The following is a 27,811-nucleotide window of genomic DNA, read 5'->3' as shown; positions in this document are numbered from 1 at the left end:
GTGTGCAAATTGGTTGTTGCATATCCTACATGGCAGCAGTGACTGCACTTTATTGTCTGGGAGGCATTGGAAGATATCCTGACGTTGTGAGAGATTTATTTTATTCCTTACTCTGTCTCTCTGTGTCTTTCTCGGTTATGGATGGCTATCTCCCAGGAAAGTGGTTCAAAGTTGGACAGAATGGCTGATGGTCCAGGAAGAATGCAGGAGGTGATGGGGCTGAGTCACAGCAGGGGTATGGAACTCACCATTTGGGCAAGCCCGGGGGTGCTCTCTGCTGGGCCCCCTCATTAGGTCAGCCTTGCCCTGGGACCTGGCAGCTCCTCCCAGATGTCCTTGCTGGAGAGAGTTGAGTGTGTCACCCACTGAACCCACCACCTTGGCCAGGTTCACCTGTGTCTGTGAAAGCAGCTGCGACAGAAGAGAATGAGCTCAATGGGCACATGGAGAAGTGGCCAAGTCAACCAGTCCGGTCCTAACCTCAAACCCACACCCCATCCCCATACCCCACACCCCATCCTCATACCCCACACCCCATCCCCACACCACGTCCCCATACACCATCCCCATACCTCATCCCCATACCCCATCCCCATACCCCATACCCCACACCCCATCCCCATACCCCACACCCCACACCCCATCCTCATACCCCACACCCCATCCCCACACCACGTCCCCACACCCCATACCCCACACCCCATCCCCATACACCATCCCCATACCTCATCCCCATACCCCATCCCCATACCCCATACCCCACACCCCATCCCCATACCCCACACCCCACACCCCATCCTCATACCCCACACCCCATCCCCACACCACGTCCCCACACCCCATACCCCACACCCCATCCCCATACACCATCCCCATACCTCATCCCCATACCCCATCCCCATACCCCATACCCCACACCCCATCCCCATACCCCACACCCCACACCCCATCCTCATACCCCACACCCCATCCCCACACCACGTCCCCACACCCCATACCCCACACCCCATCCCCATACACCATCCCCATACCTCATCCCCATACCCCATCCCCATACCCCATACCCCACACCCCATCCCCATACCCCACACCCCATACCCCACACCCCATCCTCATACCACACACCGAATCCCCACATCTCATCCCCATACCCACACCCCATCCACATACCCAATCCCCATACCCCATACCCCACATCCCACCCCCACACCCCATCCCCACACCCCATGCGCCCTACACCCCATTTCCCCTACACCCCATTCCCCCACACCACCTCCTCCTAGCAAGGTCAGTGTGTTAATGTGTGTAACTGTCTAGCCCGTCAGCCTTTACAATGACCCCAGTATCATTCCCTTTCGGTCCCTTACCTCGATTAACCTGCCTTGCTCAGACTGAAGCAAACTCAGCTCTTGGCTCAAGCCAGCCTGGCCTCGCCTCAGGGCCTCACAATCCTGCCTGAGCTGGGCCGTGCGGGTCATGAGCCGGGACACTTGGTCTGCCACGCTGACCAGGAGTGCCCTGTCTTGCCCCTCTGAGGCTTTCAGCTCATCCCGGTGACCGAGTACGGCTGTGAGGAGGGATGAGTGCAGAGCTTCCAGTTGGGCCAGGTCCCCCCTGTAATCCGGGCAGTTCGGATCGATGAAGATGTTGATCCTGGAGCTGTCGGCCTGGTCGATGGTGACCAGGGCCTGCATCTTGTCCTGGTTGGTGCTGATGAGAGGACGGGTATCCGCAGTGTGGTGGTACTGGTTGAGGAAGAGGAGAGCTCCGGTCACAGCCACAGCCAGTAACACTGCCAGGAAAAGCAGCACCAGACACAAGGTGTAACCACAGCTCAGCTTCTGGAACAAGCAGGGAATTGGAGAAATTAGGATTCATACTCAATACTTAACCAACGATCTGCACTTTCAGACTTCACCTTCGTAAATAAATGCCCCCAAACCGTTGTGGAACAAAATCGGACGCCAAGTCAACTCTGAATGGTCAAGGCTATGCCATGAACCAATCAGCACCCTCTTCTCATGCAGTACACTTTGCTGCTTCTTTTGAAATGTAGCATGTGGCTGAGTCTACCCAGGTCAACGCAAGATGAAACGTTTGCATAACGTCTGTGGCACCCATAGGTGGCTAGCATTGCTGCCTCACAGTGCCAGGGATCTGGGTTGGATTCCAGCCTTTTTCAGCAGTACTTCCTGGGAACAGCGGGGTCAGGGGTGTACACCTCAGTGTGGGTTGCAAAGGAATTGCATAGGATACACATAAAGGCCATTTGGTCCATTGAGTCTGCACTGACCCTCTGAAGAACATGCATCTGTATCCCCGTTACCCGTATTTACCAAAGTTAACCCACCGAGCCTGCACATCCCTAAACACTACAGGGCAATTTAGCATAGCAAATCCAGCTTTGGCAACACAGTGGCTCAGTGGTCAGCACAGCTGCCTCACAGCACCAGGGACCTGGGTTCGATTCAAGCCTTGGGTGACTGTCTGTGAGGAGTTTGCACATTGTCCCTGTATTGATGGGCCAAATGGCCTTCTTCCACACTGTAGGGATTCGATGATTCCTCTACAATTATATGTGGGAGGAACCCCACATAGACACAGGAAGAATAGACAAACTTAGACAGCTGACCAAGGCTGGTGTTAGGTTCTTTTCCCGAGGTTTCACACATGAGATGTGATTCGCACATACTAACTTCTGCAAACAGTTCAAGTTTATTAAAGCTTGTACAAGATAGGTGATCCCCCTTTGACCCTCCATGCACGAGTTGAGTCAAAGTGAGGCCCTGAACAAAGAAAGCACATCCCCTTTGTACAGGTCAGTTGGCCCTGCTTACAGATACTCTGGCTGCTCCCCCATAGTCACATACCACTCGACAACCCCCAGTTACTCACAGTCACACGTTACCCCAGGTACAATGGCAGGATGAGGTCATCCATGGAGATAAGGTAAATGCCCTGATCCTGGGAAATCACTACGCAGATGATTCCCTGACTCAGGGATTCCCCAAGACAATGTAGGTGCGACATACCTAGCTCCAGGGGATGGCTTATGAAAGCATTTCTGAACGGAAGAGATTGAATGATAGTTTAATTTGATAATAGTAGGAGAGTAGTAACAAATGACTGTCTAATTGGGGTGTGGGTGATTCACAGTTTTGCATGAATGTTACCCCCCCCCCCCCACTTCCAGAATATTCACTCAGTGCTGTTTAACTCTTTAATATTACATCAGTGTCAGAGAGATTTTCCAATTTAACTTTTAACATTCAACTGGAATGGAACCCGGGTCCCTGGCATTGTGAGGCAGCAGTGCCACCCACAGGCCTGGGAGTTTGTGCACATTGGGTGTAAGGATGAGGATTTAAGCTTTGATGTAATGAAGGTAAGGGTTTAAAACTCAAATAAAGAGCTTCAAATGAAGTGAAGTTCAAGTCCACAGTGGGTTGAATAAGCACATCTGATTTTGCCATGCAGTCCACTTGTTGACTGATGGCACTTCGAAGTGTTTAATGGAAATTAAAACCTACACAGTAATTAATGAGTCAAAATGCAAATATATTATAAACACTGAGGATTTTGTGCTGTGGGTTTTGTTTAGTTTTGCATGTCAGCTTCGAGCTGAAGTTAATGAGACAGGATCTTTGTCAGGATTCACTGTCATTTCCAACATCCTGGTGCCTATAGTGACTATCAGCTCTTGAGAAACAAGTGATTTTTTTTCTAATCTCCCCCACAAGTAGCCACTCATCACAAAGGGCTTGCATTTACATAGCACCTTCCTTAATGTCAGGAGGTATTGAAGTGCATTCCAACCAACAGAGTGGTCGCTAAATACTGGAATGTAGCAAAACAGCACAAAGCAAGATCCCTGAAACAGCAATGTGAAATGAACCCAATAATTGGCCGGCTCAATGGTTGGCGCTGCTGCCTCACAGCACCAGGGACCTGGGTTTGGTTCTACCCTCGGGTGGCTGTCTGTGTGGAGTTTGCACATTCTCCCCGTGTCTGCGTGGGGTTTCCTCCCACAGTCCAAAGAAGTGCAGGTTAGGGTGGATTGGCCATGGGAATTGCCCATAGTGTCCAGAAATGTGTAGGCTAGGTGGGTTAGCCATGGGGGATGTAGGGTTACAGGGAATAAGGGTTGGGTAGGATGCTGTCCAGAGGGTTGGAGCAGACTTGATAGGCTGAATGGCCTCGTTCCGCACTGCAGGGATTCGATGAATTTGCTTTGAAAATATTGGTTAAGGTGAGCATTAGTTTTTAGTGCTCCCAGTGGAATTCCCTGTTCATCCTCAAATGAAATGTATGAGGAAAGATTGAGGCACTTGGGGCTGTTTTCATTGGAGAAAAGAAGGTTTAGGGGTGACTTGATAGAGGTGTACAAGATGATTAGGGGTTTAGATAGGGTTGACCATGAGAACCTTTTTCCACGTATGGAGTCAGCTATTACGAGGAGGCATAGCTTTAAATTAAGGGGTGGTAGGTATAGGACAGATGTTAGGGGTAGATTCTTTACTCAGCGAGTCGTGAGTTCATGGAATGCCCTGCCAGTAGCAGTGGTGGACTCTCCCTCTTTATGGGCATTTAAACGGGCATTGGATAGGCATATGGAGGATAGTGGGCTAGTGTAGTTAGGTGGGCTTGGATCGGCGCAACATCGTGGGCCAAAGGGCCTGTACTGCTCTGTATTTTTCTATGATCTATGTTCTATGACAGCGAAAGGCTCTTTGCCTGTGAGTCTTGGTTCAGCATCTCTCTCCTGAAGGACAGCACCTCAGACAGGGAAGCTGTCAGGTCGTGCTGCACTGAGCTGTCCAGTCAGGGTTCTGTACTCACAGCTGGAGAGTGGGTCTTGAACCCACGATGAAAATAGCCCTTGAAATTTTGTAAGCAACGTGTTCGGAGAGCTTACGACACACCTGACTCTGAGAACAAGAGGCAGAAACCCACCACATCTCGTCTTTTAAGCTCCTCTGTTCACCTCCCCTCTCCTGACTGCTGGAGCGCCCTGCCTTCACTAGGTGTTAGTGTTCCTTGCTGGTGATCTCGCTGAGGAACCACTGGGTGTCTTGCTGAAGGTTAACGTGTCAGACATACCCTGTGCCTCTCCCCACAAATTCAGCATGTCCTGGGTTTCACATCGTGACCGCTGCAAACTTAACAAAACAACACACAAAGCTGGTTGTTTCTGAGTCTGTTTAATTTATTTTGCAGGATGTGAGCCCTACAATGTTGTTGGGATTTCCATCCATGCAGTTACCCCCCCCGGAGAAGTAGTGGTTGCCACCTTATTAAACTGCCTGTCGTGAATATGATTGCTGGATCGCCTCAGAGGAACAATTAAGAGTTGATTAATATTTCTGGTGGTGGTGGGTGAGTGTGATGTCACAGCCCAGATCCTGTCAGTTTGGTTTTATCATCCAATGGGACCCACAAATAACAATATGTTGATGAATTATTAATCTGAATCAGTAACGTGGGGTGAGTGATTAAGTATTGACGAGTAATGGCACATGTTACATTGCGAGTCACGCACTTAAGACAGTCTGTCTTCTATAATCGCTTGTTTGTCTATCAATGTTCAATAGGCTCTCCAGGTTGTCCCCTTCCCTCACCAAACCAACTCCCCAAGTGCTGCAAATTAACCCCTTTTCTTTCTCATTCTTGGGGCTGCTTTTGCACATCCCTGAAAATAAGCCCTGGAAATTTTCGAAGCAATGTGTTCAGAGATGCTATGACACACCTCAGGAGTGCATGGGATTTGAACACAGTCCTCCAGCCTCAGAGGTAGAGGCACTACCACTTGCAACAAGAGGACCCGAAAACTAGCCCCACTTTTTAATCCAGAGATGCTTCAAAGCACTGCTGTATGTTTTCTTTCCCACCGCCAAATTACCTGGGTTACAATGCTCTGTTATCCTCCACCAGGAAAGCACCCACGTTTCTCAATGAATTACCAATTGTAAATAGGCCCTGAACCATATGCTACAGGGAGCATCAGCTGCTTTCACTGTTCCTGAGCATGACCTGCCTCATTCTTAAAGGGACCACTATTTACAACTGACAATCGAGGGATCTTTTACACACACCTGAGGGAGCACACAGGGCCTGAGTTCATCATTTCATCCAAAGCAGCACGATCCCGACAGTGCGGCACTCCCTCAGCACTGACTCTCCAACAGTGCCCCACTCCCTTAGCACTGACTCTCCAACAGTGCAGCAGTCCTTCAGCACTGAACTTCTGACAATGCAGCACTCCCTCAGCACTGACTCTCCAACAGTGCCCCACTCCCTCAGCATGACTCTCCGACAGTGCCCACTCCCTCACCACTGACCCTGTGACAGTGCAGCACTCGCTCAGCACTGACCCTTCGACAGTGCGGCGATCCCTCAGCACTGACCCTCCGACAGTGCACACTCCCTCAGCACTGACCCTCAGACAGTGCGGCGATCCCTCAGCACTGACCCTCCAACAGTGCACACTCCCTCAGCACTGACCCTCAGACAGTGCGGCGATCCCTCAGCGCTGACCCTCTGACAGTGCGGCCCTCCCTCAGCACTGACCCTGTGACAGTGCAGCGCCCCCTCAGCACTGACACTCCGACAGTGCGGCACTCCCTCAGCGCTGACGCTGTGACAGTGCCCACTCACTCAGCACTAACCCTCTGACAGTGCCCACTCCCTCAGCACTGACTCCGTGACAGTGCAGCACTCCCTCAGCATTGACCCTCTGACAGTGCCCACTCCCTCAGCACTGACCCTCTGACAGAGCGGCAATCCCTCAGCATGACCCTACGACAGTGCGGTGCTCCCTCTGCACTGTCCCTCCGACAGTGTCCACTCCCTCAGCACTGACCCTCCGACAGTGCGGCACTCCCTCAGCACTGAACCTCCGACAAAGCGGCACTCCCTCAGCACTGACCCTGTGATAGTGCAGCACTCCCTCAGCACTGACCCTCCGACACTGTGGCACTCCCTCAGCACTGACCCTCTGACAGTGTGGCAACTCCCTCAGCACTGACCCTGTGACAGCACCCACTCCCTCAGCGCTAACCCTCCGACAGTGCCCACTCCCTCAGCACTGATCCTGCGACAGTGCGTCACTCCCTCAGCACTGACCCTCCGAAAGTGTGGCACTCCCTCAGCATTGACCCGCTGACAGTGCCCACTCCTTAAGCACTGACCCTCCGACAATACAGCATTCCATCAGCACTGACCCTCTGACAGTGCGACACTCCCTCAGCACTGACCCTGTGACAGTGCGGCACTCCCTCAGCACTGACCCTCTGACAGTGTGGCACTCCCTCAGCACTGACTCCGTGACAGTGCAGCACTCCCTCAGCACTGACCCTCCGACAGTGCCCACTCCCTCAGCACTGACAGAGCAGCAATCCCTCAGCATGACCCTACGACAGTGCGGTGCTCCCTCTGCACTGACCCTCCGACAGTGTCCACTCCCTCAGCACTGACCCTCCGACAGTGCGGCACTCCCTCAGCACTGAACCTCTGACAAAGCGGCACTCCCTCAGCACTGACCCTTCGAGAGTGCGGCACTCCCTCAGCACTGACCCTGTGATAGTGCAGCACTCCCTCAGCACTGAGCCCTCCAACACTGTGGCACTCCCTCAGCACTGACCCTCTGACAGTGTGGCAACTCCCTCAGCACTGACCCTGTGACAGCGCCCACTCCCTCAGCGCTAACCCTCCGACAGTGCCCACTCCCTCATCACTGATCCTGCGACAGTGCGTCACTCCCTCAGCACTGACCCTCCAAAAGTGTGGCACTCCCTCAGCATTGACCCGCTGACAGTGCCCACTCCTTAAGCACTGACCCTCCCACAATGCAGCATTCCATCAGCACTGACCCTCCGACAGTGCGACACTCCCTCAGCACTGACCCTGTGACAGTGCGGCACTCCCTCAGCACTGACCCTCTGACAGTGTGGCACTCCCTCAGTACTGACCCCGTGACAGTGTGGCACACCCTCAGCACTGACCCTCCCACAGTGCTCCACACCTTCAGCCCTGACCCTCTGTGGCACGCCCTCAGCACTGGCCCTCCAATAGTGCGGCACTTCCTCAGCACTGACCTTGTGACAGTGCAGCACTCACTCAGCACTGACCCTCCGACAGTGCGGCACTCCCTCAGCACTGACCCTCGGACAATGCCCACTCCCTCAGCACTGACCCTCTGGCAGTGCCCACTCCCTCAGCACTGACCCCGTGACAGTGCCCACTCCCTCAGCACTAACCCTCCGACAGTGCAGCACTCCCTCAGCACTGACCCTCCGACAGAGTGGCATTCCCTCAGCACTGACCCTGTGACAGTGGGGTACTCCCTCAGCACTGACCCTCCAACAGTGCCCCACTCCCTCAGCCCTAACCCTTTGACTCCGCAGCACTCCCTCAGCACTGGCCCTCCAACAGTGCGACACTCAGCATTGACCCTGTGACAGTGCCCACTCCCTCCGCACTGACCCACCGACAGTGCGGCATTCCCTCAGCACTGACCCTCTGACAGTGCCACACTCCCTCAGCACTGACCCTCTGACAGTGCCACACTCCCTCAGCACTGACCCTCCGACAGTGCCCACTCTCTCAGCACTGACCCTCCGACAGTGGCCACCCCCTCAGCACTGACCCTATGACAGTGCCCACTCTCTCAGCACTGACCCTCCGACAGTGCCCACTCTCTCAGCACTGACCCTCCGACAGTGCTGCACCCTCTCAGCACTGACCCTCCAACAGTGCGGCACTCCCTCAGCACTGACCCTGTGACAGTGCGGCACTCCCTCAGCACTGACCCTGTGATAGTGCCCACTCCCCAGCACTGACCCTCCGACAGTGTGGCACTCCCTCAGCACTGACCATGTGACAGTGGCCACCCCCTCAGCACTGACCCTATGACAGTGCCCACTCTCTCAGCACTGACCCTCCGACAGTGCTGCACCCTCTCAGCACTGACCCTCCAACAGTGCGGCACTCCCTCAGTACAGAACCTCCGACAGTGCGGCGCTCCCTCAGCACTGACCCTGTGATAGTGCCCACTCCCCAGCACTGACCCTCCGACAGTGTGGCACTCCCTCAGCACTGACCATGTGACAGTGGCCACCCCCTCAGCACTGACCCTATGACAGTGCCCACTCTCTCAGCACTGACCCTCCGACAGTGCTGCACCCTCTCAGCACTGACCCTCCAACAGTGCGGCACTCCCTCAGTACAGAACCTCCGACAGTGCGGCGCTCCCTCAGCACTGACCCTGTGATAGTGCCCACTCCCTCAGCACTGACCCTCCGACAGTGCGGCACTCCCTCAGCACTGACCCTCAGACAGTGCCCACTCCCTCAGCACTGACCCTCCAACAGTGCGGCGCCCCCTCAGCACTGACCCTCCGACAGTGTGGCACTCCCTCAGCACTGACCATGTGACAGTGCCCACCCCCTCAGCACTGACCCTATGACAGTGCCCACTCTCTCAGCACTGACCCTCCAACAGTGCCCACTCCCTCAGCACTGACCGTCTGACAGTACCCGCTCCCTCAGCACTGACCCTCCGACAGTGCGGCACTCCCTCAGCACTGACCCTCCGACAGTGCGGCACTCCCTCAGCACTGACCCTGTGACAGTGCGGCACTCCCTCAGCACTGACCCTCCAACAGTGCCCACTCCCTCAGCACTGACCGTCTGACAGTACCCCGCTCCCTCAGCACTGACCCTTTGACAGTGCGGCACTCCCGCAGCACTGACCCTCCGATATTGCGGCACTCCCTCAGCACTGCCCCTCGGACAGTGCGGCACTCCCTCAGCACTGACCCTCCGACAGTGTGTCACTCCCTCAGCACTGACCCTGTGGCAGTGCCCACTCCCTCAGCACTGACCCTTTGACAGTGCGGCACTCCCCTCAAAGGCACGGACCCTCCGACAGGTGCGGCACTTTCTCCATCACTGACCGTCTGACAGTACCCGCTCCCTCAGCACTGACCCTCCGATATTGCGGCACTCCCTCAGCACTGCCCCTCGGACAGTGCGGCACTCCCTCAGCACTGACCCTCCGACAGTGTGTCACTCCCTCAGCACTGACCCTGTGGCAGTGCCCAATCCCTCAGCACTGACACTCCAACTGTGTGGCACTTCCTCAGCACTGACCCTGTGACAGTGCTCACTCCCTCAGCAGTGACCCTCCAACAGTGCGGCACTCCCTCAGCACTGACCACTTGACTGTGGCACTCCCTCAGCACTGACCCTCCGACAGTGCAGCACTCCCTCAGCACCCACCCTTGACAATGCAGCACTCCCTCAGCACTGACCCTCCGACAGTGCGGCACTCCCTCAGCACCCACCCTTGACAATGCGGCACTCCCACAGCACTGACCCTCCGACAGTGCGGCACTCCCTCAGCACCCACCCTTGACAATGCGGCACTCCCTCAGCACTGACCCTCCGACAGTGCAGCACTCCCTCAGCACTGACCCTCCGACAGTGCGGCACTCCCTCAGCACCCACCCTTGACAATGCAGCACTCCCTCAGCACTGACCCTCCGACAGTGCAGCACTCCCTCAAGCACTGACCCTCCAACAGTCCGGCACTCCCTCAGCACCCACCCTTGACAATGCGGCACTCCCTCAGCACTGACCCTCCGGACAGTGCGGCACTCCCTCAGCATCTACCCTTGACAATGCGGCACTCCCTCAGCACTGACCCTCCGACAGTGCGGCACTCCCTCAGCAAAACCCTCCGACAGAGCGGCACTCCCTCAGCACTGACCCTGTGACAGTGGGGTACTCCCTCAGCACTGACCTTCCAACAGTGCCCCACTCCCTCAGCCCTGACCCTCTGACTCCACAAGCACTCCCTCAGCACTGACCCTCCAACAGTGCAGCACTCAGCACTGACCCTGTGACAGTGCGGCACTCCCTCAGCACTGACCCTCCGACAGTGCGGCACTTCCTCAGCACTAACCATGTGACAGTGTCCACTCCCTCAGCATTGACCCTATGACAGTGCCCACTCCCTCAGCACTGACACTGTGACAGAGTGGCACTGCCTCAGCACTGACCTCTCCACAGTGCCCACTCCCTCAGCCCTGACCCTCCGACTCTGCGGCACTCTCCAGCACTGGCCCTCAAACAGTGCGGCACTTAGCACTGACCCTCCAACAGTGCGGCACTCCCTCAGCACTGACCATGTGACAGTGCCCACTCCCTCAGCACTGACCCTCCGACAGTGCGGCACTCCCTCAGCACTGACCATGTGACAGTGCCCACTCCCTCAGCACTGACCCGATGACAGTGCCACTCCCTCAGCACTGACCCTCCGACAGTGCTGCACTCCCTCAGCACTGACCCTCCGACAGTGCGGCACTTCCTCAGCACTGACCATGTGACAGTGCCCACTCCCTCAGCACTGACCGTCCGACAGTGCGACACTCCCTCAGCACTGACCCTATGACAGTGCAGCACTCCCTCAACACTAACTGTCTGACAGTGCCCACTCCCTCAGCACTGACCCTCCGACAGAACGGCACTCCCTCAGCACGACCCTGTGACAGTGCGGTGCTCCCTCAGCACTGACCCTCCGGACAGTGCACACTCCCTCAGCACTGACCCCTCCGACAGTGCGACACTCCCTCAGCACTGACCCTATGACAGTGCAGCACTCCCTCAACACTAACTGTCTGACAGTGCCCACTCCTTCAGCACTGACCCTCCGACAGTGCGTCACTCCTCAGCACTGACCCTCCCCGACAGTGCGGCACACAGCACTGACCCTGTGACAGTGCGGCACTACCTCAGCACTGACCCTCCGACTATGTGGCAGTTCCTCAACACGAACCCTCTGACAGTGCCCACTCTCAGCATTGACCCTCTGACAGTGCAGCACTCCCTCAGTACTGACCCTTCGATAGTGCAGCACTCCCCTCAGCACAGACACTCCGACAGTGCGGCACTCCCTCAGCACTGACTCCTCTGACAGTGCGGCACTCCCTCAGCACTGACCCTCTAACAGTGCAGCACTCCCTCAGTACAGAAACTCCGACAGTGCGGCGCTCCCTCAGCACTGACCCTGTGATAGTGCCCACTCCCTCAGCACTGACCTTCCCACAGTGCGGCACTTCCTCAGCACTGACCCTCAGACAGTGCCCACTCCCTCAGCACTGACCCTCCGACAGTGTGGCACTCCCTCAGCACTCACCCTCCGACAGTGCGGGACTCCCTCAGCACTGAAACCTCCGACAGTGCCCACTCCCTCAGCACTGACCCTCTGACAGAGCGGCACTCCCTCAGCACTGACCTTCTGACAGTGCCCACTCCCTCAGCACTGACCCTCCGACAGTGCCCACTCCCTCAGCACTGACCCTCCGACAGTGCAGCACTCCCTCAGCACTGACCCGTGACAGTGCCCACTCCCTCAGCACGGACCCTCCAACAGTGCGGCCCTTCCTCAGCACTGACCCTCTGACAGTGCCCACTCCCTCAGCACCGACCCTCTGACAGTGCCCACACTCTCAGCATTGACCCTCCGATAGTGCAGCACTCCCTCAGCACAGACACTCCGACAGTGCGGCACTCCCTCAGCACTGACCCTCTGACAGTGCAGCACTCTCTCAGTACAGAACCTCCGACAGTGCGGCGCTCCCTCAGCACTGACCCTGTGATAGTGCCCACTCCCTAGGCACTGACCCTCCGACTCTGTGGCACTCCCTCAGCACTGATCCTCCGACAGTGCGGCACTTCCTCAGCACTGACCCTCAGACAGTGCCCACTCCTTCAGCACTGACCCTCCGACAGTGTGGCACTCCCTCAGCACTGACCCTCGGACAGTGCCCACTCCCTCAGCAGTCACCTCCGACAGTGCGGGACTCCCTCAGCACCGAACCTCCGACAGTGCCCACTCCCTCAGCACTGACCCTCTGACAGTGCCCCACTCTCTCAGCATTGACCCTCCGATAGTGCAGCACTCCCTCAGCACTGACACTCCGACAGTGCGGCACTCCCTCAGCACTGACCCTCTGACAGTGCAGCACTCCCTCAGTACAGAACCTCCGACAGTGCGGCGCTCCCTCCGCACTGACCCTGTGGATAGTGCCCACTCCTAGGCACTGACCCTCCGACTCTGTGGCACTCCCTCAGCACTGATCCTCCGACAGTGCGGCACTTCCTCAGCACTGACCCTCAGACAGTGCCCACTCCTTCAGCACTGACCCTCCGACAGTGTGGCACTCCCTCAGCACTGACCCTTCGACAGTGCGGCATTCCCTCAGCACTGACCCTTCGACAGTGCGGCATTCCCTCAGCACTGACCCTCCGACAGTGCGGTGCTCCCTCAGCACTGACCCTTCGACAGTGCGGTGCTCCCTCAGCACTGACCCTCCGACAGTGCGGCACTCCCTCAGCACTGACCCTGTGACAGTACCCACTCCCTCAGCACTGACCCTCCGACAGTGCGGCACTCCCTCAGCACTGACCCTGTGACAGTGCCCACTCCCTCAGCACTGACCCTCCGACTGTGCGGCACTCCCTCAGCACTGACCCTCCAACAGTGCCCACTCCCTCAGCACTGACCTGCCTTGAGTGCGGTGATTCCTTTGGCATTGCATGGGAATGAAGACTTAAACCAATGACCTTGTGATGACATGATGAGTGTACTACCCTGTCAAACTGACCCACAAGTAACTTCAATGCCTTTCGATGGAAGCTGGCTGAAGATCTGAGTGAAAAGGACCTGAAGCATTTGCTTTTCGGGTTAGAGGATGTAATGTGGAGCGAGCAACATGAACATGGATGTCACAAAGAGTGTACTGCAGGGCTATTTCCTCCTGTTCTTTGAAACTCGAGAGAATATAAAGGCAGTTTACCCTTCACGTAGAAGAACCTTTGGTCACAGTAAAATCACAGAAGTCCTAATTAATTTGAACATCTCCATGATTATATCCCTGAAACTTGTTTATCGAAAAACAGGAAAGAAAATGTTCAATTCCAGCACTCCAGGGCAAATTCTGAAGAATTGCAACAAAATTCAAGTTGCAGGAACTGCCTAACACTGATTCCTTCAAAAGAAAGCTCATGGCGAAAATATATCCGTTGTTGCCGTAATTATCAATGTTTTCCCTTCTCTCCTGTGCTGAGTGCATGACAATTAATATTTTGGAGTTCCTGTGACAAGATTAATTTCAGGCTGACGAGATTTTGAAGTTTTGCTTGTGTGTTTCGGGGTTTGACTGATGGAATTTCATATCCATATTTTGCTGCTGTTGATGATGATATCCCCATGGAATTGCAAAGATGGAAAATATTATTGATCGACTTTGTAAGTAGGGAAGCAAGCAAGATCGGAAAATTGCAAGCCAGCTGAATATCTTTGGTGACTTAATTAATTATTGTGAATGAGTGCCAGACTGTTATCAGAGTTATGAACAGACCTCCCAAACGTTTATTTTGATCTTTCTTTCTGCACTTTCTCTGCAGCTTTAACACTGTATTCTGCACTCTGTTCTGCTATCCTGGTGCACTCTGTAAAGTATGGTCTACCTGGGGAGCAGGCAAAACAACACTTTTCACCGTATCTTGGTACATTAACAACAATCAATTCATCAAGGCATGTGTGTACTAATCATCTTTCAACCAAATTGGACTGAAACCCACAAGGGGAACAGGAGAAAAGGGGAGACGGAGGAACCAGCATTAGATTCTGACAGCAAGGTGTACCCAAGAGGCTTATATTTGCTTAAGTAAAGCAGATTAAGAGGTGATCTAGTTATAGTGTTTAAGGCAGTTAAATGGATAGGATAGATCAAGATGATCTGTTCCTTGTTATGGTATGATTCAGAACAAGGAATCAGAACCAAAAAAATCCACCTCTGGGAGTTTGTGACACATTGGTAGTGTCCCTAGTCCTGCGCTAGGAGGTCTGGGTTCAAGTCCCATCTGTTCCAGAGGGTGGGTCATAACATCTTTGCAACAGCTTGATTAAAGATATGAAGACAAGGAGCCAGGATGTTTAAGGGTGACATCAGAAAGCAATTGTTAACATGAAGGGGAGTGATAGATGAAAGATAGACCGGAGAGAGGCAGGCAAATTGTTTCCGCTGGTGAGTGAGACTAGGACTAGGGGGCATGACCTCAAGATTAGGGGGAGTAGATTTAGGACAGAGAAGAGGAGGACCTGCTTTTCCCAGAGATAAGCGAATCTATGGAACTCTCTGTCCAAGGAAGCAGCAGAGGCAGCTTTCATTAAGTATATTCAAGATACAGTTGGATGGGTTGTTGCATGGTAGGGGGATTAAGGGTTATGGGGATAAGGCAGGTGGGAGGAGCTGAGACGATGGATAGATCAGCCATGATCTTAATGAATGGTGGAGTAGGTTCAATGGGCCAAAGGGCCTACTCCTGCTTCTATTACTATGATTATGTAGAATTCACTTTCCGCAAAGCACCATTGAGGCTGGGAGTCGATCAGTAATTTCAAAGTGAGATTGGTTGAATAAGGGGGTTTCTTCTTCTTATTCTCTCATGTGATGTGGATGCTGACCATCATCTACTCCCTGTCCCTAATTGCCGTTGAACTGTGTGATTTGATCAGCTATCCCAGAGAACTGGTGCCACACATAGCCAGGATGAGTAAGGACAGGAGTTTTCTTTCCCAGTTGGGTTTTTACGACAAGGTGAGAGCTGCTATGGTCACTACCAGCTTTAGATTCCAGATTTATTAACAAATTGAAGTTCACATCGAACATTACAGCACAGTACAGGTCCTTTGCGCCAACCTGTGGAACCAGCCAGAAGCCCATCAATCCTACACTATTCCATTCATTTGTCTATCAAATGACCATTTAAATGCCCTTAAAGTTGGTGAGTCCACTACTGTTGCAGGCAGTGCATTCCACACCCTACTACTCTCTGAGTAAAGAAACTACCTCTGACATCTGTCCTACATCTATCACCCCTCAATTTAAAGCTATGTCCCCTCGTGCTCACCATCACCATCTGAGGAAAAAGGCTCTCCCTGTCCACCCTATCTAACCCTCTGATTATCTTGTATGTCTCAATTAAGTCACCTCTCAACCTTCTCTCTAATTAAAACAGCCTCAAGGCCCTCCAGTCTTTCCTCATGAGACCTTCCCTCCACACTAGGCAACATCCCACTAAATCACCTCAGAACCCTTCCACATCCTTCCTATAATGCGGTGACCAGAACTGCACACAATACTCCAAGTGCGGCCGCACCAGTGTTTTGTACAGCTGCAACATGACCTCGTGGTTCTGAAACTCAGTCCCTCTACCAATAAAAGCTAACACACCGTATTCCTTCTTAACAACCCTATCAACCTGGGTGGCAACTTTCAGGGATCTATTTAAATTCCAGAAGCTGATAGATGTGGTGGGGTTTGAACCTATGTCCACAACGTATTAGCCTTGGCCTCCGCTATACTGGTGTGGTTACATTGCAACTGCTTCCCTGTAAATGAGGAATTAAGGGTAGGGGTACCAAGGCCAGCAGATAATGCTGGGATACCAAGACCAGTAGATAAAGTTGAGGAGCCAAGACCAGTAGATAAAGTTGAGTATTAAGACCAGTAGATAAAGTTGAGTACTAAGACCAGTAGATAAAGTTGAGGAGCCAAGACCAATAGTTGATATTGGGGCACAGATCAGGCAAGATCTAATTCAATAGCAGAACAGATCAAGGCCCTGAATACCCTGTTCCTGTTCTTCTCATTGTTTGGGATATTGATGAATAGAGTCTGATATAGAGTGTAGAATGAGAGGGTGTGGAATAATGCAACATGGTGTCATTGCAAAATGTTCAGGAGTAATGTGAAATCACTGGGAATTATGTGGAATGGTGTGAAACAATTGAGGAGAGAGTGAAATAGGGAGATGTATTGTGGAACTGTATGAACAAGGATGTATTGTAGAAACTGGAATAGAACAGATATTCTGGGGCAGCTTAAAATTCTCTGTGGTAGCTTGAAAGATCATGAAATGCAGAGAATTAGGATTGGACATTGTGAAATTGTTCTGTGCAGCCCAGAATAGACACAGTGTCATCAACTTGAGCAGCTTGCACACTGGCTTCTGGAGTTAATAATCTGGGTTTTGGAGTCACAATGTTGTGGATTCCAGCTCTCAGAATGTAGTGACCCTGCAGCTTCGAGGTGAGGAGCAGGGAGTGGGTGGCAGAAAGGTCATCAAGGAGAAAGGGGCAGAGAGCACACAAGTTGATGAGGCCTCTCCTGGGGAACTGTGTCCCGTTCTGGTCGCCCTGTTACAGGAAGGATGTTATTAAACTGGAGAGGGTCCAGTAAAGATTTACTAGGATGTTACCAGGAGTGGAGGGTTTAAGTTGTAGGAGAGGCTGGACAGGCTGAGACTTTTCTCACTGGAGCGTAGGAGGTTGAGGGGTGACCTTACAGAGGTTTATAAAATCATGAGGGGCGTGGATAAGGGGAACGGCAGATGGCTTTTAGCTAGGATGGGGGAATCTCAAAACTAGGGAGCGTACTTTTAAGGTGAGAGAAGAAAGATTTTAAAAAGACATAAGGGACAATTATTTTACACAGAGAATGGTTTGTGTGTAGCATGAATTTCCAGAGGAAGTAGTTACAGCATTTAAAGGGCATTTGGATAAGTACGTGAATATGAAAGGGTTGGAGGGATATGAGCCAGGAGCAGGCAGCTGGGACTGGTTTAGTTTGGGATTGGAGTCAATATGGACTGGTTGGAGCAAAGGGTCTGTTTCCGTGCTGTGTGACTTTATGAGTCTCGTTTTGCCCGAAATGGCAATTTTCCTGCCCCTCGGATGCTGCCTGACCTGCTGTGCTTTTCCAGCACCACTCTAATCTTGACTCTAATCTCCAGCATCTGCAGTCCCCACCTCCGTCTCTATGAGTCTCCTGCTGACCAGTCTCGAAACATTAACTCTGTTTCTCCCTCCACAGACATTGCAGGATCTGCTGAGTTTCTCCAGCATTTTCCTATCTCCATCGTGTGCATTATCAAGGGGAGGCCAGCAACGAGGCCAGGCACTAACTGGCATTCCCACAGCACGATGCTGGCTCTCACAGCCTCTGGGTCAGGTCTGTAAGTTTTTTTTGGTTATTTTCTGATCAACTTGTTCCAGGATGTTGTGACACACCTCTGGAGCAGGAGGGTTGAGTTCAGGCCTCCTGGTCCAAAGTTAGGGAGGTCACCACTACGCCACAAGAACCCTATTGCAATTTTTTATGGGTGAGGAGGGAATTTTGTTTTTAAATCCCACTTCCTGCCGTTTAACTGAGCTCCTAACCGGAGAGAGTGGGATTTCCAATTGTCAGCAAAGATGCTGGAGCATTTTGGATGAACAGCTGATGGGGTCACTATGAGAGAAAGGAAAGTTCTTCCCCATTTGTGATTTGTTTTTGTGAAAGATGAGGGTTCAACGAGGACCAATCGAGAGCAATAACTTGACATAGGAGCCCATGGCCACCTCCGTCCTCCTGGTTTACAACATCCTTCCTGTAGCAAGGAGGCCTGAATTGCACACAGTATTGCAAAAGTGGACTAACCAATGTCCTGTAAAGCTGCAACATGACCTCCCAATCCTACACCCAATACTCTGACCAATAAAGGAAAGCATACCAAATGCCTTCTTCACTGTCCTATCTACCTGTGACTCCACTTTCAAGGAGCTATGAACCTGGTCTCTTTGTTCAGCAACACTCCCCAGGACCTTACCATTAAGTGTATAAGTCCTGCTCTGATCTGCCTTTCCAAAATGCAGCACCTCGCATTTATCTGAATTAAACTCCATCTGCCACTCCTCGGCCCATGAGCCCAACTGACCAAGATCCTGTTGTAATCTGAGGTAACCCTCTTCGCTGTCCACTACACCTCCAGTTTTGGTGTCATCTGCAAACTTACTAACTGTACCTCTTATGCTCACATCCAAATCATTTATATAAATGACAAAAAGCAGTGGACCCAGCACTGATCCTCATGGCACTCCACTGGTTACTAACTATACCTCTGAATGATGGGAGATTGGTTTGGGGAACAGACAGGTATTTTCATGGCTGTGTGTGTGAATCCTGGACCTTGGGTCAAGGTCATTACTGAGAGGCTATGGAGTTCTCAGACACTGTGGGTGACAGAAGGTACCAGGAGCTGAATCTACTCAGTGCCAGAAACTGCAGGATAAACCTATCCTTTATCCCTGTACACTCCCCAACGCTAATTTTCCTCTCGCCTCCATCAAGTAATTCTCAGAATTCCATTTCTAATCTTTACAGAGATTTAAAAAAAACTTCCCTCAGCTCCTGGTGCAATAAACACCTTTGTTCACTGTCGATTTTCTCAACTCTATTACAAAATAAGCCACGCAGAACCTGCCAAAGCACAAACCGCACCATCCAGCCCACTCCCCACTGCCAGGTGCAGTGTCAGCTGTGATTCAGTGAGTAGCACCCTCGCCTCTGAGTCAGAACATTGAGTCGCCTTCCAGGGAGGGGGGGAGTACATGATCCAGGCCCAGGGCCGTCATGATGGACTGTTGCACTGCCCTGGGAGGGGGAGGAGGGGGATCATTTTTTAGATTTTCTAAATTACCTGTGCAGCGATAATATGCTTCCACATCTCTGAATAGAGGTCTCCAGAAGGGTGACACAGTGGATCAGTGGTTAGCACTGTTGCCTCACAGCACCAGGGATCTGCGTTCGATTCCAGCCTCGGGTGACTGTGTGGAGTTTGCACATTCTCCCCGTGTCTGTGTGGGTTTCCTCCCACAGTCCAAAGATGTGCAGGTCAGGTGAATTGGCCAAACTAAATTGCCCATAGTGTCAGGGATAAATGTAGTGAAATGGGTTTGGATGGGTGACTCTTCGGAGGGTCGGTGTGGTCTTATTGGGCCAAAGGGCATGTTTCCATACCGTAGGGAATCTAATCTGACCTGCCTCAGAGGTAGGGACACTACTACTGCATCACAATTAACTCAGTTGTCTGGATGGCAGGTAAGCAATGCCAACTGCATGGGTCCTGTTCCCGCACTGGCTGAGATTACCATGAAGCAGTCTGCTTCTCAATCTCTCCCCTCACCTGAGCCATAGTGTCCCTCAGGCTAAACCATCACATTCTCCCCGTGTCTGCGTGGGTTTCCTCTGGGTGCTCCGGTTTCCACCCACAGTCCAAAGATGTGCAGGTTAGGGTGGATTGGCCATGGGAAATGTAGGGTTACAGGGATACAGTGGGAGGCTCTTCAGAAGGCCGGTGCTGATTCAATGGGCTGAATGGCCTCTTTCTGCAATGTGATGATTCTGTGATTGTATAATAGGACACTCCCCCCTCCCCCCCCCCCCCCCCATGATCATAGAGTCATAGAGATGTACAGCACAGAAACCCATCCATACCGACCAGATATCCCAACCCAACCTAGAACCATGTGCCAGCACCCAGCCCATATCCCTCCAAATCCTTCCTATTCATATACCCATCCAAATGCCTTTTAAATGCCGCAATTGTACCAGCCTCCACCACATCCTCTGGCAGCTCATTCCATACACGTACCACCCCCTGTGTGAAAAAAGTTGCCCCTTCGGTCTCTTTTAAATCTTTCCTCTCTCACCTTCAACCTTTACCCTCTACTTTTGGACTCCCCCCTTACCCCGGGGAAAAAGACCTTGGCTATTCACCCTATCCATGCCCCTCATGACTTTATAAACTTCTATTAGGTCACCCCTCAGCCTCCGACGCTCCAGGGAAAACAGCCCCAGCCTGTTCAGCCTCTCCCTGTAGCTCAAACCCTCCAATCCTGGCAACATCCTTGTAAATCCTTTCTGAACCCTTTCAAGTTGGAATTTCTTTCCTATAGCAGGGAGACCAGAATTGCACGCAGTATTCCAAAAGTGGCCTAACCAATGTTCTGTAGAGCTACAACATGACCTCCCCAACTCCATGCACTGACCAATAAAGACGATGGTGACTCTATCCCTTTACTTAAGAAGTAAGGCAGTTTAGTCTCACAGTGCTGGGCTTGTCTTTTGGATGAGAACCAGGTTCTGTCCTGTCACATGAGTGTCAAAGATCCCCTGGAGGAACAGAGGAGGAATATCCCTCGTGCCCATCCAATATTTATCCCTTTATCAATTTCACAGGAACGGGTTGTCTGCTTCCCACCTCCTGTTTTTTTTTGGTGGGAGCTTGCTGTGCATATAGGGGGCGCTAACGCGTGTCTGCAGGACAAGAGCGAGAACACAGGTCTTTGATTGACTCTAAGACGCTTTGGGACACCCGGGGGCTGTGATAGGTGCGACCAAAACCCAGGTCCCTTATTAAGAAGCCTGTTTCCTGAGTCGGGCAGAGACAATGTCAGAGCTGGGTGGTCGGTACAATGAAGGAACCCTGACCCAGGCCAGACTTTCCCGAACTGGACAGTAAATCAGGAATCCAACACTACCCAGTCCCCCCAAGACCCTGTCCTAAAGCAGGGGGGGAAACACACCAGCCAAACACGCACCGTCCCAGTTTAATTTCCACATGCAAACTGACCGATGTTGATTTCACCCTGAAATAACCAGCAGGAAATTCCTCACGGTTTTAAGCTAACCTCCAGCTTTTCCGAGAATCCGATCCTCCAGTAAAATCTAAAGTAAAATTATTAACGAATTGTAAAACCCGACAAGAGAGGGTTGAATCGTCGCACATGTGGGAAATTGCGCGTCCGTGTCATCGCCAGGCTCATTTACCTGGGAGCTGCTCTCAGGGCTGTCTCTCTGAATGCCATCCACACCTTTCCACCGGCCATTCGTCATACTCAGAGGGAACAGGAAAGATGCTCCCTCATCCGGAGCTCAACACAACTGGACCAGAGACAGCACAGAGAGAGAGAGAGAGTGATGGGAGAGAGTGTGTGGGGGCGGGGGGGACAGAGTGTGGTGGGGGGAGAGAGAGAATGTGGTGGGAGAGAGAGAGAGAATGTGGTGGGAGAGAGAGAGAGAATGTGGTGGGAGAGAGAGAGAGAATGTGGTGGGAGAGAGAGAGAATGTGGTGGGAGAGAGAGAGAGAGAGAGAGAATGTGGTGAGAGAGAGAGAGAGAGAGAGAGAATGTGGTGAGAGAGAGAGAGAGAGAGAGAATGTGGTGAGAGAGAGAGAGAGAGAATGTGGTGGGAGAGAGAGAGAGAGAGAATGTGGTGGGAGAGAGAGTAGTGGAGGCAGAGGAGAAGATAATAGAGACGGAGAGAATGATTGTGATAGAGGTTGAGAGACTGAGAGAGAATAATGGAGAGGTACAGAGACTGATAGTGACAGCGGATGATAGAGAGAGAATGGTGGAGGGAGAGACAGAATGCTAATGATAGAGAGAGAAAGTGATAGAGAAAGAATGATGGAGAGTGATAGAGAGATGCAGACAGAATGATCGTGATAATAGAGAAAGAATGATAGAGAGAATGGCAGAGTGGGTGTATGGAGAGAAGAGATCCAGGTAGACTGTCAGACAGAGACACACCGAGAGAGGAAGGGAGGGTATTAGAGAGAGAGGGAGGGAGGGAGAGAGAGCTAAGGAGAGAGTGGCTCTAAGACATCGAGGACCAATCTTCCTATCCCTCACGGTGGACGGAGAGTGGAGTGGGGGCTCTGGTCTGTGAGAACATGCTGTCGAGGTCAGGAGATAGTTTCCTCGCTGCTTCCCGGAGTCAGTTTGAGAAGCTGGAGTGTGCACACAACTCCCCTCCCAGCCCAGCCCAACCCAGCACAGCCCAGCCCAGCCCAGCAGGGGAGAGAGCTCACCACAGCTTCCCTGCAGAGAGAGAGGGAACAGCCTCCTGCCTCCTCAGCCCCTCCACCTCGCCGCCTTCCAGCTGTAATCAGCGGCTCATTCAAATACTGCCGACCCCAGCTCCCCCCCTCCCCTCTCACACGACCCCAGCTCCCCCCTCCCCTCTCAAACAACCCCAGCTCCCCCCTCCCCCCTCAAACAACCCCAGCTCCCCCTCCCCTCTCAAACAACCCCAGCTCCCCCCTCCCCTCTCACACAATCCCAGCTCCCTCCCTCCCCTCTCACACGATCCCAGCTCTCCCCCACCTCTCAAACAACCCCAGCTCCCTCCCTCCCCTCTCACACGACCCCAACTCCCCCCTCCCCTCTCACACGACCCCAGCTCCCTCCCTCCCCTCTCAAACAACCCCAGCTCCCCCCCACCTCTCAAACAACCCCAGCTCCCCCCTCCCCTCTCAAACAACCCCAGCTCCCCCCCTCCCCTCTCACACGACCCCAGCTCCCTCCCTCCCCTCTCAAACAACCCCAGCTCCCCCCCACCTCTCAAACAACCCCAGCTCCCCCTCCCCTCTCAAACAACCCCAGCTCCCCCCTCCCCTCTCAAACAACCCCAGCTCCCTCCCTCCCTCCCCCTCAAACAACCCCAGCTCCCCCCATCCCTCTCAAACAACCCCAGCTCCCCCCTCCCCTCTCAAACAACCCCAGCTCCCCCCTCCCCTCTCAAACAACCCCAGCTCCCTCCCTCCCTCCCCCTCAAACAACCCCAGCTCCCCCCATCCCTCTCAAACAACCCCAGCTCCCTCCCTCCCCTCTCACACGACCCCAACTCCCCCCTCCCCTCTCAAACAACCCCAGCTCCCTCCCTCCCCTCTCAAACAACCCCAGCTCCCCCTCCCCTCTCAAACAACCCCAGCTCCCCCTCCCCTCTCAAACAACCCCAGCTCCCTCCCTCCCTCCCCTCTCAAACAACCCCAGCTCCCTCCCTCCCCTCTCAAACGACCCCAGCTCCCTCCCTCCCCTCTCAAACGACCCCAGCTCCCAGCAGAGTGGATCTGGGGAGGGGGAGCTCTGAAGGAACAGCGAGAGGCTGTGTCTGTAACTGCTGGCGACAGAGAGTGTGTCCCCCACCGCAGTCAGGCAGTGCATTAGGAATAAAACTCTCTCTCTCTCTGTTCAGGTACAGCCCTGCCCTGGGAATATTTAACCAGGGGAAGAAAACACTCCCCAACCTCTCAAACCCTCTCCTGGGCCGCGGGAATGTAGCATTGTGACAGGAAAAAGTAGGACAACACGTCTGTTATACACACACAGATACACTGACAGTGACACACACATAGATACACACAGATACACTGACAGTGACACACACATAGGCACACACACAGATACACTGACAGTGACACACACATAGACACACACACAGATACACTGACAGTGACACACACATAGATACACACAGATACACTGACAGTGACACACACATAGGCACACACACAGATACACTGACAGTGACACACACATAGACACACACAGATACACTGACAGTGACACACACACATAGACACACGCACACATACACTGACAGTGACTCACACATAGATACACACAGATACACTGACAGTGACACACACATAGGCACACACACAGATACACTGACAGTGACACACACATAGACACACGCACACATACACTGACAGTGACTCACACATAGATACACACAGATACCCTGACAGTGACACACACATAGACACATACACAGATACACTGACAGTGACACACACATAGATACACACAGATACACTGACAGTGACACACACATAGGCACACACACAGATACACTGACAGTGACACACACATAGACACACACACAGATACACTGACAGTGACACACACATAGATACACACAGATACACTGACAGTGACACACACATAGGCACACACACAGATACACTGACAGTGACACACACATAGACACACACAGATACACTGACAGTGACACACACACACACACACACACATAGACACACGCACACATACACTGACAGTGACTCACACATAGATACACACAGATACACGGACAGTGACACACACACACACACATAGACACACGCACAGATACACTGACAGTGGTACACACATATACACACACAGATACACTGACAGTGACACACACACATAGACACACACAGATACACTGACAGTGACACACACGCACACACATAGACACACACAAACATACACTGACAGTGACACACACATAGATACACACAGATACACTGACAGTGACACACACACATAGACACACACACAGATACCCTGACAGTGACACACACACACACAGACACACACACAGATACACTGACAGTGACTCACACATAGATACACACAGATACACTGACAGTGGTACACACATAGACACACACAGATACACTGACAGTGACACACACACACAGACACACACAAACATACACTGACAGTGATTCATACATAGATACACACAGATACACTGACAGTGACACACACACATAGACACACACATAGACACGCACACAGATACACTGACAGTGACTCACACATAGATACACACAGATACACTGACAGTGGTACACACATAGACACACACAGATACACTGACCGTGACTCACACATAGATACACACAGATACACTGACAGTGACACACACACAGATACACACACAGATACACTGACACTGACACACACACATAGACACACACACAGATACACTGACAGTGACACACACATAGATACACACAGATACACTGACAGTGACACACACACAGATACACTGACAGTGACACACACACACATAGACACACACACAGATACACTGACAGTGGTACACACATAGATACACACAGATACACTGACAGTGACACACACACAGATACACACACACACAGATACACTGACAGTGACACACACACAGACACACACACAGATACACTGACAGTGACACACACACACATAGACACACACACAGATACACTAACAGTGGTACACACATAGATACACACAGATACACTGACAGTGACACACACACAGATACACACACACACACAGATACACTGACAGTGACACACACATATACACACACACAGATACACTGACAGTGACACACACACATAGACACACAGATACACTGACAGTGACACACAAACACATAGACACACACACGTACACTGACAGTGACTCACACATAGATACACACAGATACACACACAGATACACTGACAGTGACTCACACACACACAGATACCCTGACAGTGACACACACACATAGACACACACACAGATACACTGACAGTGACTCACACATAGATACACACAGATACACTGATAGTGACACACACACAGAAACACACACAGAAACACTGACAGTGACTCACACATAGATACACACAGATACACTGACAGTGACACACACACAGATACACACATAGATACACTGACAGTGACACACACACACAGATACACACACAGATACACTGACAGTGACTCACACATAGATACACACAGGTACACTGATAGTGACACACACACACACAGATACACACACAGATACATTGACAGTGACACACACACAGATACACACACAGATACACTGACAGTGACACACACACACAGATACACACACAGATACACTGACAGTGACTCACACACACACAGATACCCTGACAGTGACACACACACATAGAAACACACACAGATACACTGACAGTGACTCACACATAGACACACACAGATACACTGACAGTGACACACACACAGATACACTGACAGTGACTCACACGTAGATACACACAGATACACTGACAGTGACACACACACACAGATACACACAGATACACTGACAGTGACACACACACACACACAGATACACTGACAGTGACTCACACATAGATACACACAGATACATTGACAGTGACACACACACACATAGACACACTTACAGATACACTGACAGTGACTCACACATAGATGCACACAGATAGACTGACAGTGACACACACACACACATAGACACACACACAGATACACTGACAGTGACTCACACATAGATACACACAGATACACTGACAGTGACACACACACACATAGACACACTTACAGATACACTGACAGTGACTCACACATAGATGCACACAGATAGACTGACAGTGACACACACACACATAGACACATACACACATACACTGACAGTGACTCACACATAGATACACACAGATAGACTGACAGTGACACCCACACAGATACACACACAGATACACTGACAGTGACACACACATAGATACACATAGATACACGGACAGTGACACACACACACAGATACACACACACAGATACACTGACAGTGACTCACACATAGACACACACAGATACACTGACAGTGACACACACACACAGATACACTGACAGTGACACACACACAGATACACTGACAGTGACTCACACATAGATATACACAGATACACTGACAGTGACACACACACGGATACACACACAGATACACTGACAGTGACACTCACACACAGATACACACACAAAGATACACTGACAGTGACACACACACACACACAGATACACACACAGATACACTGACAATGACTCACACATAGATACACACAGAGATACCCTGAAAGTGACACACACATAGACATACACACAGATACCCTGACAGTGACACACACACACACATATAGATACACACACACACAGATACCCTGACAGTGACACACACATAGATATACACACACAGACACATTGACAGTGACACACACACATAGATACACACACAGATACAAACCCACACAGACACAGATACAGACACACACAAATACACAGGCACTGACACAGACACAGACACACAGGCACTGACACACACTGACGCATTCAGACACACACAGATACACAGACACAGATACAGACACATACAGGCACTGATGCATACAGACACACACACAGATACATAGACACTGATACACACACTGATACATGCAGACACTGACACACACATACAGACACAAATAGAGATATGCACACT

General features: G+C 51.9%; 1 protein-coding gene across 2 annotated transcripts in view; it reads right to left on the bottom strand.

The window, feature by feature from the left end:
• The window catches only part of LOC140469438 (fibrinogen C domain-containing protein 1-like), a 37,661-nt gene extending 15,601 nt beyond the window's left edge, over positions 1 to 22,060 (bottom strand). The window contains exons 1-3 of one of the 2 annotated variants that reach the window (XM_072565954.1): positions 21,719 to 22,060; positions 1,368 to 1,841; positions 249 to 411 (exon numbers count right to left, since the gene is read on the bottom strand). In XM_072565954.1, the coding sequence (XP_072422055.1) occupies positions 249 to 411; positions 1,368 to 1,841; positions 21,719 to 21,784 (703 nt within the window). In that variant the 5' untranslated portion in view covers positions 21,785 to 22,060. Of the gene's footprint in view, positions 1 to 248; positions 412 to 1,367; positions 1,842 to 21,579; positions 21,652 to 21,718 lie in introns of those variants that run through there. The other variant, XM_072565955.1, reaches the window with a different exon arrangement.
• Positions 22,061 to 27,811: the final 5,751 nt, after the last annotated feature.

Source organism: Chiloscyllium punctatum, chromosome 49 (genome assembly GCF_047496795.1).
Source record: "Chiloscyllium punctatum isolate Juve2018m chromosome 49, sChiPun1.3, whole genome shotgun sequence".
NCBI classification, from domain to species: domain Eukaryota; kingdom Metazoa; phylum Chordata; class Chondrichthyes; order Orectolobiformes; family Hemiscylliidae; genus Chiloscyllium; species Chiloscyllium punctatum.
The sequence above is the reverse complement of the archived record's forward strand: the minus strand, read 5'-3'. Positions and strand labels throughout refer to the sequence as shown.